This window comes from Colobus angolensis, unplaced genomic scaffold, assembly GCF_000951035.1.
Source record: "Colobus angolensis palliatus isolate OR3802 unplaced genomic scaffold, Cang.pa_1.0 Scaffold428, whole genome shotgun sequence".
NCBI classification, from domain to species: Eukaryota; Metazoa; Chordata; class Mammalia; order Primates; family Cercopithecidae; genus Colobus; species Colobus angolensis.
This window is the reverse complement of record NW_012117688.1, coordinates 1,944,629-1,959,231: the sequence shown is the minus strand read 5'-3', so window position 1 is coordinate 1,959,231 and position 14,603 is coordinate 1,944,629. Positions and strand designations below refer to the sequence as shown.

The window sequence follows — 14,603 nt, the reverse complement described above, 5'->3', positions numbered from 1 at the left end:
CTTTCTTTTTTGACAGAGTCTCGCTCTGTTACCCAGGCTGGAGTACAATGGCACAATCTTGGCTCACTGTAACCTCCACCTCTTGGGTTCAAGTGATTCTCCTGCCTCAGCCTCCTGAGTAGTTGGGATTACAGGTGCCCGCCACCACGCCCAGCTAATTTTTGTATTTTTTTTAGTAGAAACAGGGTTTTGCCATCTTGGCCAGGCTGGTCTTGACCTCCTGACCTCAGGTGATCCACCCACCTCGGCCTTCCAGAGCACTAGGATTACAGGTGTGAGACACCACTCCTGGCCCCCATATATTTTTCTTAAAAATATGCAGAAAATATTTTTCCTAGAAAACTTTCTAAAGTATACCATCATATTTATCACTTAGTATCAAAATTTCACAAAATACAAATTTAAGCAAAACATCCTAAAGTTTACCATAATTTTATTGTAATATCAAAATCACATAAGATACAGAGTTAAGCAGAAAACTGATGAATTTTCTTCAGATGGTCTTCAAGATCTCAAAAGCCTTGAAGTTTGCTGAAAATAGAAAAAGAAAATTAAATATTTGGAAACCTAAGTTGTATACTTACTAATACTTAGTTGTAGTTAATTTTTAAAAATAGGTATAATTGATTTTAAAAAGTAGGTCACTACATACATACTGTTTCAAATTCAAAAGGAGACTCTAAAAAATAAGTCATTCTCACGCCCCTTTTCTGCTCCCCAAAAAGCAAGTGTATATCCTTTTTTTTTTTCCGAGATGGAGTCTCACTCTGTCGCCCAGGCTGGGGTGCAATGGCGCAGTCTCGGCTCACTGCAACCTCTGCCTCCTGGGTTCAAGTGATTCTCCTACCTCAGCCTCCTGAGTAGCTGGGATTACAGGCACCCGCCACCACGTCCGGCTAATTTTTGTATTTTTAGTAGAGACGAGGTTTCACCATGTTGGACAGACTGGTCTCGAACTCCTGACCTCAAGTGATCCACCTGCCTCGGCCTCCCAAAAAGTGCTAGGACTAGAGGCATGAACCACCGCACCCTGCCGATAACTGTATGTCCTTATAAAGGTAGGCTAATTTTAAAAAAAGGTAGCCGGGCGCGGTGGCTCACGCCTATAATCCAGCACTTTGGGAGGCAGAGGCAGATGGATCACCTGAGATCTGGAGTTTGAGATCTTGAACCCGGGAGGCGGAGGTTGCGGTGAGCCAAGATGGCACCACTGCACTCCAGCCTAGGCAACAAGAGCGAAACTCCATCTCAAAAAAAAAAAAAAAAAGTAAGTCTAATCATATGTAAGCACATGTATATGTGGTCTTATGCTTTAAAAACACAGAAGTGATAGGATATTATGCATACTTTCTACACCTTTTTTCCATGAGTAATAAATACATTATATTTATCTATATTTAATTTTTTAAGGCTTTGAAATTTAAGTAAATCAGAAAGTTCTGAATAGGTACATTTAGATATATATACATTTTTAAAATTTCTTGGTATAAAAGCTGCAGTAAAAAGGCTGGGCACAGTGGCTTATGCCTGTAATCCCAGCCACTTTGGGAGGCCAAGGCTGGTGGATCACCTGAGGTCAGGAGTTTGAGACCAGCCTGGTCAACATGGTGAAACCCCATCTCTACTGAAAATACAAAAAATAGCTGGGTGTGGTGGTGTGTGCCTGTGATCTCAGCTATTTGGGAGGCTGAGGCAGGAAAATCGCTTGAGCCTGAGAGATGGAGGTTGCAGTGAGCCGAGATTGTGGCACTGCACTCTAGCCTGGACAACAGAGTAAGACTCCGTCTCACAAAAAAAAACTGCAGTAAAAAGCCAATTGTACCTAATTCTACATGATGTACTTGTATACATAGGCTTAAGTATACCTTAAGGATAAATTCCTTTTAGGATAAATTCCTAAAAGTGGAATTGTTGGTGTAGGCATTAATAAATCTTGTCAAATTGTCCTCCGAAAAGGTTTTTGCCATTTTTCATTCTGACCAAGTACATGTGAGAATGTGTATTTCCTCCACTACATCACCAATATTGTTTTTAAATAAAACTACTTGAAAGTCATGTTGAAATAGGGTTAATTTTATCAACTTTGACTACATTTCTGTGATTAATTCCACAATATAATTTCGCAAATATTCTAACAGAAGGCTTCTTAGAAGAAACTAAGTGGCAAGAAGACCAGATTATTTCAATATATCTTGAAACTTTTCTGTTTTCCCAAAACATAAACTTAGATCAATTTGTTTGATCTAGCATTGAAAAGATTCCCCAGTTACCAATACAAAATTATAGTTTGGAAATTATGTCAAGGCTTTCAGCATCTGAGGCCACAGCAGATAAAGGAAGCAACTATTTCAGTTCGACAAAGAGTGAGCATCAACTACAAGTACCATGAGACAGGGTACTTAACAGCTGTCACCCAGGCTGGAGTGCAATGTGGACCAATCACAGTTCACTGCAACCTCTGACTCCCGAGCTCAAGTGATCTTCCCACCTCAGTCTCCCCAGTAACTGGGACTACAGGCGTGGGCCACCACGCCTAGCTAATTTTTTGTATTTTTTGTAGAGAAAGGGCCTTGCTATATTGCCCAGGCTGGTCTTAAACTCTTGACTTAAGCCATCTCCCTGCCTTAGCCTCCCAAAGTGCTGGATTACAGGTGTGAGTCACCATGAATGGCTGCAGGCCATTTTATGTCTACAAGTTTTATGCCAAATCTTACTTTAGTAAAAGTCATTCTAACAGTGGACAAGACCATATGCTCCAAGCTGACAGCCCTCAGAGTTGACTTAGTCTTGAGGTCACAAAATCAAGTGCCCTCAGGATATCCAGCGTAGACAAGTGGGCTGGAAAAGAGCATATGTCTGTCCCTTACCTAAAGGCATTCCAAATCAATTTTTTAAGTATTCAGTGTGGGCTAGGTAAAATCAAATACACATTAGGCTTTCATAAAACTAGGGGCTAGAATATCTATGACCTTTATGAGAATATCTGCCTATATTCCAAGAACTAAGCTGTGCTTGGAATACAGCAAGAATCAGCTGTATGTAAAATAAGCAAATTCAAGAATAAAATTTAGAATATATCATAGAATAAATGGACTTAAAACTTCCATGAGTATTAAGCAGCAAGAATATATGCATAAAAGTTTTCTAAAATAAATATATTTAAGAAACTTAATCATGGTTTCAGGATTAGGAAACAGAGGTGTTTTTCCTTTTCTCTTTTTTTTTAAAGACAGAGTCTCGCTCTGTTACCCAGGCTGTGAGTGCAGTGGCACAATCTCAGCTCACTGCAACCTCAGCCTCCTGGGTTCAAGAGATTCTCCTGCCTCAGCCTCCTGAGTAGCTAGAACTACAGGTGCATGTCACCATGCCTGGCTAGTTTTTTGTATTTTTAGTAGAGATGGGGTTTCACTATGTTGGCCAGGCTGGTCTCAAACACCTGACCTCTGGTGATCTGCCCACCTCGGCCTCCCAAAGTGCTGGGATTACAGACTTGAGCCACAGTGTCCGGCCTCCTTTTTAATTTTATATTTGTAAGCATTATTTTGAAAATTTTGTTATTTATTTTGTATTCACTTTTATTTAAATAAATATGTTAATTCCAAAAAGAAAAAGACAATTGGGCTGTGTTCAAGATTATATTCTCGGACGAGAATCTGGAGGGGAGTTACTTGATTTGGTCACTTGTTCTTTTTTTTGAGACTCTCTGTTGCCCAGGCTGGAGTGCAGTGGCACCATCTCTGCTCACTGCAACCTCTACCTCCCAGGTTCAAGCAATTCTGCCGTAGCCTCCTCCTCCTGAGTAGCTGGGATTACACGTACACGCCACCAGGCCCGGCTAATTTTTGTATTTTTAGTAGAGACGGGGTTTCAGCATGTTGGTCAGGCTGGTCTCGAACTCCCGACCTCATGATCTGCACACCTCGGCCTCCCAAAGTCCTGGGATTACAGGTGTGAGCCACTGCGCCCTGCCTGGTCACTTGTTCTTAACCAGTGCTGGGAGCTTTTTCAAAATATAGTTATCTGAGAAATCACGTTAGGATGTCTGAAATCAAGGGAAATAATATTTAAAATGCCTATTCTTTACAATTAGAAAGTCATTTGATGAGTCTGGGGTAAAATCCTAAAACTTAACATTTTTAACAAGGACCCCAGAGGATTCTGATGTGGGTGATCTATATAGATCACTCTGTGAAAACTACTACCCACTAGGTGGTTATTTTCTTCTCTCCCAAGACCTTTCTGTAACTCCAACCCCATACCATCACCAAACTCACACACAGCTCCCTCACTGTCAATTTAAGGGAAAGTAGGGCTGACCTCTCAGAAGAATGAGAACATCATCAGGAGTCAGCCTATAAGAGAACTAGCCCACCTCCACAGCTGGCCTGAGATTTCCCCCAAAAAAACAGTTCTTGATCTATTTCAACACAAACGTACTGTCATGTATGCACAATTCTGTGTCACACAGCATAACCATGATAAGCTCAGCCAATAATACTTCTTATGGGCCAGTATAAACATTTTCAAAAAATCTCAACACACTGATAGAACATCTCATTTTCAGTAATTTAACACCTAGAGAAAGATCTTTTTTACTGTGTCTGTGCACACACTTACCTATCTTCTACTGTCTTATTAGAAGGATAAAAAACTTTGAATGAAAATCCACTTCTTGGAAAAGAGCCCTTTGGGGGAGAAAAATGCCTGTAAGTGAATATTCCAACTTTTTTTTTTAATAAATTTTTAAAAACACAATATATATATATTTTATTTAATTTATTTATTTATTTTTTTGAGACACGGTCTCACTCTCATCACCCAGGCTGGAGTGCAGTGGGGCAATCTCACTGCAACCTCCATTTCCAGGATTCAAGCGATCTTCCCACCTCAGCCTCCCAGGCAGCTGTGACCACAGGCATGGGCCACTACGCCTAGCTAATTTTTGTATTTTTTGTAAAGACAGATGGGGTTTCACTGTGTTGCCCAGGCTGGTCTTAAACTCCTGGGCACATGTGATCTGCCCACCTTGGCCTCTCAGAGTGCTGGGATTATAGGCATGAGCCACCGTGCCCAGCCGAATACTCAAGTTTTATAAAATAATCCCTGTTTTTTAAATTAAATTCCTTGGTTATGACTTAAAATGACAAGATGTGACTATAAAGTAACACAACAGATTTTTACATGATCTCTGTACAGAGTTGTTACTATAAAATATCTCCACTTGAAGCAAGTCTTTCGAGTTGGCTAGACAGTCTTATGCTAAAAGATGAGGTTGGAAATGCTGAGGAGGAGCTCTACTTAGTATAAGAAATAGACTGTGTGATGCCAAATATGCATGTGAGACAATCAGCAAGTTCAAGAAGTCTTTCCTGCCCCTTCCCTCTAATGCAAATCTGATTTGCATTCCTATGTGCCTGTTTGATTCCCTTCCTATGTGCCTGTAAAGCAACTGAGCAATAATCACACATACAGTTGTCTACTATGAAACTCTCAAGTGGCTGAGCAGAGGCCCTGTCTTTTCAGTCTTTGTGCCCCAAGCACTGAACCCAGCGCCTAGCCTATAGCAGGCATTTGTTAATGTGAATAAACATCAAGAAAGGATGAAGTAATGTCTAAAGCTAGTTTTGAGTTTGCCCAAAAGGTATAAATAAGGTAAAAAAGATATAATGATGGTGTAGGAGGTGGTGGTTTACTCACAGGAATGAAAAAGTAGAAAAATTCAGAAATAAGCTGTATTCAAATAGAGCATTAACTAGGAGAATGCCCAAAGTTTAAGTAAGGAAATAGGATCACCATGAAAGACTATTTCAATGTGAATAAAAATGAGGTCATAAATTTCTTTTTTTTTTTTTTTTTTGAGACGGAGTCTCGCTCTGTTGCCCAGGCTGGAGTGCAGTGGCCGGATCTCAGCTCACTGCAAGCTCCGCCTCCCGGGTTCATGCCATTCTCCTGCTTCAGCCTCCCGAGTAGCTGGGACTACAGGCGCCCGCCACCTTGCCTGGCTAGTTGGTTTTTTTTGTATTTTTTAGTAGAGACGGGGTTTCACCGTGTTAGCCAGGATGGTCTTGATCTTGTGACCTCGTGATCCGCCCGTTTCGGCCTCCCAAAGTGCTGGGATTACAGGCTTGAGCCACCGCACCCGGCCTAAATATATATTTTAAATTAAAAAATGCACTCTAATCTTGACAAATAATGACTATATAAGATTAATTACATTCTTACAGGGTTTATGCAGAGGCATTCAGTATTGGTCATAGTGAAGGGATCGTATTTGTCTGCAATGACAAGTAGATCAGGCACAGGATACACTCTCAAAGCATAGTCATATGCCCAATACACTGGGCAGACATAAAGAGGTAGGGGAGTCAGATGTCCTTGGGATAAGATAGTCTTTACAAACTACAAAAGAGCACAAAACAAAGCAAACTTAAGTTCATTTGCAAAAGTGAAAATAGCTAAACAAATAATTTCAAATTAAACCAAAAGGAACCAGAAAATTTGAGAAACAACTAGGAAAGCTTTGACTCACAGAGCTTTGGGAGACACTAATTTAAAAACGAAATGAACTATTCTGTATTTTAGGGAAAAAAAATCTATGAGTTTTCATTTAATAACATATATATACATCATTATGCTGCCCAGGCCGGTCTCAAACTCCTGGCCTCAAACAAGCCTCCCAAAGTGCTGGGATTATAGGCATAAGCCACTGCGCCTGGTCCATAAACTTTAAATATTATAAAATGAGTAACACAAATGCTCTGTAACATCTATTTTCATACTTCTCAAACGGAGGTATATGTAACCTGGGATTGACAACTGTATGTGAGGGAACCTTGAAGCTACAAGATAAATACTGCACATTCTTGTGATATGGACATACTATATAAAATATGTAACCAATGGGATAAATAAGAACAGTTTATTAAAACAAATATACAGGCCGGGCGCGGTGGCTCAAGCCTGTAATCCCAGCACTTTGGGAGGCCGAGACGGGCGGATCACGAGGTCAGGAGATCGAGACCATCCTGGCTAACATGGTGAAACCCCGTCTCTACTAAAAAATACAAAAAACTAGCCGGGCGCGGTAGCGGGGGCCTGTAGTCCCAGCTACTCAGGAGGCTGAGGCAGGAGAATGGCTTAAACCCGGGAGGCGGAGCTTGCAGTGAGCTGAGATCCGGCCACTGCACTCCGGTCTGGGGGACGGAGCGAGACTCCGCCTCAAAAAAAAAAAAAAAAAAAAACAAATATACATATATTTTAAAGTATGATTTAAGAGTTTAAAAGGCAAAACACAAAGCTTGAAAGAAATGATCTGCTTATTCTCAGCTTTTCTCTGTCCTTTAGGGTATACACTTTGGTAGAAAGCTGTGAAACACTGACTTCACTAACAAAAATTAACTTACTGACAAAAGTATGTTCAAACTATTTTGAACCATAAATAAATATCCTAACCCAAGGACAAATTATTAAGTGGCTTAATAAAATTTTATATAATGCAACATGTAAGCCAGTTTAATAAAAAAGATGTTTCACTTACATGATTAGGAATAGCCAAACTGCTACTAGGAAAACGGACGCAGTTTCTGCACATTTTATTTACTAAATCTTCACGGAAGACAACAATTTCCTGTGTACAGTACTGAATTCTGAAATGCAAACAGTAGTTGAATTTGACTTCTCAGAAAAAAATGAGATTAATTTTAAAGGAAAAATCTCTTAGAATACAACCCCATTCCCACATCAACTGTTCACCACACAAAACTTCAACCAGAGTCTGTCTATTCATCCATTCATTTAACAGCTATGTATTGAGCTCTTAATATATGCCTACCTCATTCTAGGGATTAGCAAACAGAACCAAGAGATCCCAGCCCTCATACAGTTTACATTCTAGTGAGGAGTGGGGCTAAGAAAATAAAAAGCAAACATAATTATATAGTATGTTTTAAGATAATTAAGTGTATGAGAAAAAGAAAAAGACAGGCTAAGAGGGATAACATGTAGGAAGAGAGAGCCTAGAAGGCTGGCATATTAATAGGATGATCAGAACAGGCAGGGCTCATAATTTAGTGTGACTTGAGCACAGGCTTGAAGCGGAAGAGGGAATTAGTCAAGCAGATATCCAGAGGAAGCACACTGCAGGCAAAGGGAACAGATGTAGCACAGGCCCTCAGACTGGAGCTCGCCTGGCATCCTTGAGAAACAGAAGGGAAGCTAGGGTGGCTGGAGTAAATGGGGAGGAGAGGAAATCAGAGAGAGAATGGGGCCAGATCACACAGGGCCTTGATTCCCACTGCAAGGATATGGCTGTCACTAAATCACATGAGGGGGCCCTTTTTCCAGGATCAGGGAGATGGACTGGATATGTCTTATGCTTTACAGGATCACTTTCACACTGCATTAAGAGTAGAATATGGAGGGGAAGGGGTAGAAGCTGGAGACCAATTAGGAGGCTATTGCAATAATCCAGGCCGACGAGATGGCAGAGCAGGGCTCCTCAACCCCTGGGCCACAGACTGGTAGCAGTCTATGGTCTGTTAAGAACTGGACCACACAGCAGGAGGTGAGCTGCAGGCTGCAAACAAGCAAAGCTTCATCTGTAGCTACAGCCGCTCCCCATCAGTTGCATTACATCCTGACCTCTGCCTCCTGTCAGATCGGTAGGGGCATTCGATTCTCACAGGAGCACGAATCCGGTTGTGAACTGCACATGTGAGTGATCTAGGCTGCACACTCCTTATAAGAATCTAATGCCTGATGATCTGTCACTGTCTCATCATCCCCAGATGGGACCATCTAGTTTCAGGAAAACAGGGCTCCCACTGATTCTATATTACAGTAAGTTGTATAATTGTTTTATTATATATTACAATGTAATAATAATAGAAATAAAGTACACAATAAGTGTAATATGCTTGAATCATCCCAAAATCACCCCCACCCCCCTGGGGTCTCTGGAAAAACTGTCTCCTGTAAAACCAGTCCCTGGTGCCAAAAAGGTTGGGTACCACTGTGGTAGAGGGTTGTGGAGGTGGAGGTATAGACAGGTGGCAGATTCTGGATATAATTTGAGGTTAATAGGACTTCCTGAAAAAACATATGTGAGAGAAACCCTAAAGTGTTTGGCCTGAACAACTGGAATAATTGTTATTCAGGCCATGAAGGTGCCACGAACTAAGATGGAGAAGTCTACAGAAGAGGTTAGGGGCATTGGTGGGGAGGAAGATCAGGAGTTCACTTAGGTTGGGATGGTGATAAGTAGGCAACTGGATACCTGAGTCTGGAGTTTGGAAGGTAGGTTGAGGTGGAAATATAAATTTGGGAGGTGTCAATACACAGATGATACTTAAAGCCAGAGGACACTGGAGAAGGCCAGCAAAGGAGTGAATAAGGGCAGAAAGGAGAGGCCAACCAAGGCTGACTCTGACAGTATTGCCACAGGAAGAATTTATGAATACAATGAGCAATACCAACAGTAAATAAGTAATCTTTGTATTCTTCCTTTGTAACCTTTCTTAAAGGATGTGTAATAATAGTATCTATTTTTAAATCGCTATCCATTATTCAAGAGTCTGAATTCACTACCAATAAATTATTTAAATATAGTTAAACTATTTCCAAAGTTTTGAGAAACCTAAAACAAAAATAAATTTTCTTCTTATATTTATTCCATAACAGTTGAAATTTAGAGACACACTTTAGGAATCAAGTTAGTTTTTTTTTGCTGTTTTTTTTTTTTTGTTTGAGACAGGGTCTCTGCAGGCTGGAATGCAGTAGTGCATTCTCAGCTCACTGCAACCTCTCCACCGACCAGGCTCAAGCGATCCTCCCATCTCAGCCTCTTGAGTAGAACCACAGGCGTGTGCCACCACACCCAGCTAATTTTTGTATTTTTTGTAGAGATGGGTTTCACTGTGTTGCCCAAGCTGGTCTTAGAACTCCTGAGCTTAAGCAGCCTGCCTGCCTCGGCCTCTCAAAGTGCTGAGATTACAGGTATGAGCCACCGCAGCTGGCTGAGTTACTTTTTAAATGAAAGGAAAAATGTGTAACACAAAATACTAATTCTTACCTACAAGGATTAGTAGTAAAAACTGAAAATGGTACCCTTTGTCTGAATTCATTAGTGATGCTTTCAGCAAGTGGTGGCCTATAAAAACAATTTATATGATATAGTTTATCTTTTTAAATTTTACAACATTTTCTACACTGTTGCAAAAATTTGAACAAAACTTACCTTGGTAAGATGGAACCAAATCCAGGATCCTCTGGACCAGGTACAAACACAAAACGACTACTGTAGCAAAATTCAACACAATTCATTTCAAAATATTATTGTAACACTATCCAATAGCTTAAAAACAAGTTATTCCCTTTGTTTTCACTTTAAAATTAAAAAATGTTTAAATTTCATGCATTATAATAAATGAACTATTAAGTCTCCAGACCAACACTGTCTAGTAATGTGATGATAGAAAAGTTCTATATCCGCACTGTCCAATTGAACACTTGAATTGTGGCTAGCATAGCTGATGGACTGAATTTTATATTTTATTTAACTTCAATTAAACTTAAATTTAAAGAGACATGTGGCCAGTAACTATCATATTGGAGAGTGAAGCTCTAGACTCTTAAGAGTAATGTCACAAAGATATTCCAAGTATGGCTGAAATTACCTCTATCCCTTTCAGTACTTTTCATTATAAACCTCTAGTACAATGTGAGGATAACTTTATCTCTTAGCTTTTTTAATTTTCTCAACTTTATCTTTCTTCCTTAGTTTTGTAATAATTATTGCTGATAAAACAAAATTCATTTTTTGGTTTTTTATTTAAGCAAAATGGTGAAAAAGATATACAGTGGTGAGATCATTACCTTTGGTGAATATCTGGGTATTCACATATTATATCTGCCAAAGTTTTTAGGGAATCTAAAATTTTAAAAAGGTATTGAATTAAATTTGCATATAATGTCATAAAAATTATATTTGATTAGACATAAGTCTGTATATTCTTAATTAAAATATTATGGATAATTCCTTATTACTTTAGTTTATATGACTATAGAAACACTTCTTATTAAATAGACCCTTAATACCTTTCAAAGCTTGAACTTGATTTTTTCCATATGGTGCAGATGAAAAATTACCACACAGAATAAAGCAGGTTGGAGGTGCTGGTGAATAACCTAAAGAATAAAAGAGTAATGAACAATACTTTTCTAGTCTACAAATCAAGTTAAAAACCTTTAACTATGACTTTTTAATAATAAAAATTTATTTTAATTAAAATAACATTTTAATAACTTATTAAAATAATACTAATAACAGTACTCATTTATTGGGCACTTACTATAGGCCAGGCCTGCACTGGCTTAATTACAGGATCCTTAGAATGTCCATATAATCTGAGACTTAGGTTAAGTAACATGCCGAAGGTAATAGGCTCACACTTAAACCCAGTTTGTTTTTGTTTTTCTTTAGAGATGGGGTCTCACTATGTTGGCCAGCTGGTCTTGAACTTCAGGACTAATTCTTATTTATCATGACTATAAATACACACACACAGGTTTTGTTCTTAATGTAAAAATTTAAGTCTTTAAAATGAAATCTAATTTAAATTATCTCATTGTTAACTCAGTGTTTTTTTTAAATAGAATACTCAAAAAGATAAATATAATACTCAAAAAGTTTTAAGATATGAACCCTCATAAGAGTTCAAGAAAGAAGAAAAAAAATAAGACCTACCAGCAAACATTATGCGAAGTTTTTCCAATACTTCCACCTGGTCCAACCAAACATCAGATAAAAACACAAACATAGCATCTTTATTCTCCTCTTCTAGTTGTTTTAGTTTTGCAGAAGTCTTCACAGATGTATTAGAAGGACCTCCAAAAAAATTAATATTTCCATAGTATGCCCTAGATAATTATAACATAATTATCTTCTATATACTACTAGAGATATTTTTCAAATAATTTTATACATTTAGCTTCTTTTTATCTAATGAAGTTATTTTCCAGTGTAAATAGGTGAAAATGTACTCTTTGTAATACTTTAAAAGTACAAAGGTTATCTAAATATTCTAAAATAAGACAAGCAATATGGAAGCAGTAAATAAAATAATAGGCTATATCTGTGTCTTAAAACTGACTAAAGCAAACATTAAAATAACAATTTCCTATGTCGCTGAAAGTAAGATAAATGAGTACACCATTTGAACAATACCTAATAGAAACCTCAAAATATGTGCTAACCATCTGCCCAAGTAATTCCACTTCTGGAATGGTTAATCCTAAGGAATTAAGGATATATACAGAGACTAGCCTATATCCAAGAACTGTGAAAAAAATTATTCAACGGTTCCTTCAAAGCTTGGTTTTATTCAACGCTCACCAAGCAAGGGTCAGTAGGAAAGTGGGTAATCTACACACTCCCAGCCTCGACCACTCTTGCCCACTCTACACTGACAACTTGCAGTTCCCAGCTTAAATGCAAATACCCCAGAGGCCTCCTCTGAGGATCCCAAAAGAGGTTAGATTTTCCCATTATACACTTTCATAGGAACCTGCGCTTCTCCTTTGCAGATATTACCACATTTGTAATCAGGCCAGGGTGGCTCACACCTGTAATCCCAGCACTTTGGGAGGCTGAGGTGGGGGGATTGCTTGATGTCAGGAGTTCAAAACCAGCCTGACCAACATGGTGAAATCCACCCAGTCTCTACTAAAAATATGAAAATTAGCCAGGTGTGGTGGCAGGCACCTATAATCCTAGCTACTTGGGAGGCTGAAGACAAAGCTTCCAGAGGAAGGATCAGGCAGCAACATTTGCCGTTCTGCAATATTTGCTGTTCTGCAGCCTCCGCTGGTGATATCCAGGCAAACAGGGTCTGGAGTGGACCTCCAGCAAACTCCAATAGACCTGCAGCTTAGGGTCCTGACTGTTAGAAGGAAAACTAACAAACAGAAAGGACATCTACACCAAAACCCCATCTGTACGTCACCATCATCAAAGACCAAAGGTGGACAAAACCACAAAGATAGGGAGAAACCAGAGCAGAAAAGCTGAAAATTCTAAAAATCAGAGCGCCTCTTCTCCAAAGGAACGCAGCTCCTCGCCAGCAACAGAACAAAGCTGGACAGAAAATGACTTTGATAAGTTGAGAGAAGAAGGCTTCAGATGATCGGTAATAACAAACTGCTCCAAGCTAAAGGAGGATGTTCGAACCCATCGCAAAGAAGCTAAAAACCTTGAAAAAAGATTAGATGAATGGCTAACTTGAATAAACAGCGTACAGAAGACCTTAAATGACCTCATGGAGCTGAAAACCATGGCAAGAGAACTACGTGACACATGAAACAAGCTTCAGTAGCCGATTTGATCAACTGGAAGAAAGGGTATCAGTGATTGAAGATCAAATGAATGAAATGAAGGGAGAAGTTTAGAGAAAAAACAGTAAAAAGAAATGAACAAAGCCTCCAAGAAATATGAGACTATGTGAAAACACCAAATCTACATTTGATTGGTATACATGAAAGTGACGGGGAGGATGGAACCAAGTTGGAAAACACTCTTCAGGATATTATCCAGGAGAACTTCCCCAACCTAGCAAGGCAGGTCAACATTCAAATTCAGGAAATACAGAGAACACCACAAAGATACTCCTCAAGAAGAGCAACTCCAAGACATATAATTGTTAGATTCACCAAAGTTGAAATGAAGGAAAAAAATGTTAAGGGCAGCCAGAGAGAAAGGTCAGGTTACCCACAAAGGGAAGCCTATCAGACTAACAGCGGATCTCTCAGCAGAAACTCTACAAGCCAGAAGACAGTGGGGGCCAATACTCAACATTCTTAAAGAAAAGAATTTTCAACCCAGAATTTCATATCCAGCCAAACTAAGCTTCATAAGTGAAGGAGAAATAAAATCCTTTACAAACAAACAAATGCTGAGGTTTTGTCACTACCAGGCCTGCCTTACAAGAGCTCCTGAAGAAAGCACTAAACATGGAAAGGAACAACCGGTACCAGCCACTGCAAAAACATACCAAATTGTAAAGACCTTCGATGCTAGGAAGAAACTGCATCAACTAATGAGCAAAATAACCAGCTAACATCATAATGACAGGATCAAATTCACACATAACAATATTAACCTTAAATGTAAATGGGCTAAATGCTTGAATTAAAAGACACAGACTGGCAAATTAGTTAAAGAGTCAAGAACCATCAGTGTGCTGTATTCAGGAGACCCATCTCATGTGCAGAGACACACATAGGCTCAAAATAAAGGGGTGGAGAGAGATCTACCAAGCAAATGGAAAACAAAAAAAAGCAGGGGTTGCAATCCTAGTCTCTGATAAAACAGACTTTAAATGAACAAAGATCAAAAGAAACAAAGAAGTCCATTACATAATGGTAAAGGGATCGATTCAACAAGAACAGCTAACTATCCTAAATATTTATGCACCCAATACAGGAGCACCCACATTCATAAAGCAAGTCCTTAGAGACCTACAGAGACTTAGACTCCCACACAATAATAATGGAAGACTTTAACACCCCACTGTCAACATTAGACAGATCAATGAGACAGAAAGTTAACA

General features: G+C 39.1%; 1 protein-coding gene across 2 annotated transcripts in view; it reads right to left on the bottom strand.

The window, feature by feature from the left end:
* Nucleotides 1-415: 415 nt before the first annotated feature.
* The window catches only part of POLE2 (polymerase (DNA directed), epsilon 2, accessory subunit), a 45,628-nt gene continuing 31,440 nt past the window's right edge, over nucleotides 416-14,603 (bottom strand). For both annotated transcript variants that reach the window (XM_011956917.1, XM_011956916.1), the window contains 9 exons: nucleotides 11,744-11,916; nucleotides 11,095-11,184; nucleotides 10,873-10,927; nucleotides 10,235-10,294; nucleotides 10,070-10,147; nucleotides 7,538-7,646; nucleotides 6,223-6,399; nucleotides 4,618-4,685; nucleotides 416-531 (listed from right to left, as the gene is read on the bottom strand). In XM_011956917.1, coding sequence (XP_011812307.1) covers nucleotides 513-531; nucleotides 4,618-4,685; nucleotides 6,223-6,399; nucleotides 7,538-7,646; nucleotides 10,070-10,147; nucleotides 10,235-10,294; nucleotides 10,873-10,927; nucleotides 11,095-11,184; nucleotides 11,744-11,916 — 829 coding nt within the window. In that variant the 3' untranslated portion in view covers nucleotides 416-512. The remainder of the gene's footprint in view (nucleotides 532-4,617; nucleotides 4,686-6,222; nucleotides 6,400-7,537; nucleotides 7,647-10,069; nucleotides 10,148-10,234; nucleotides 10,295-10,872; nucleotides 10,928-11,094; nucleotides 11,185-11,743; nucleotides 11,917-14,603) is intronic.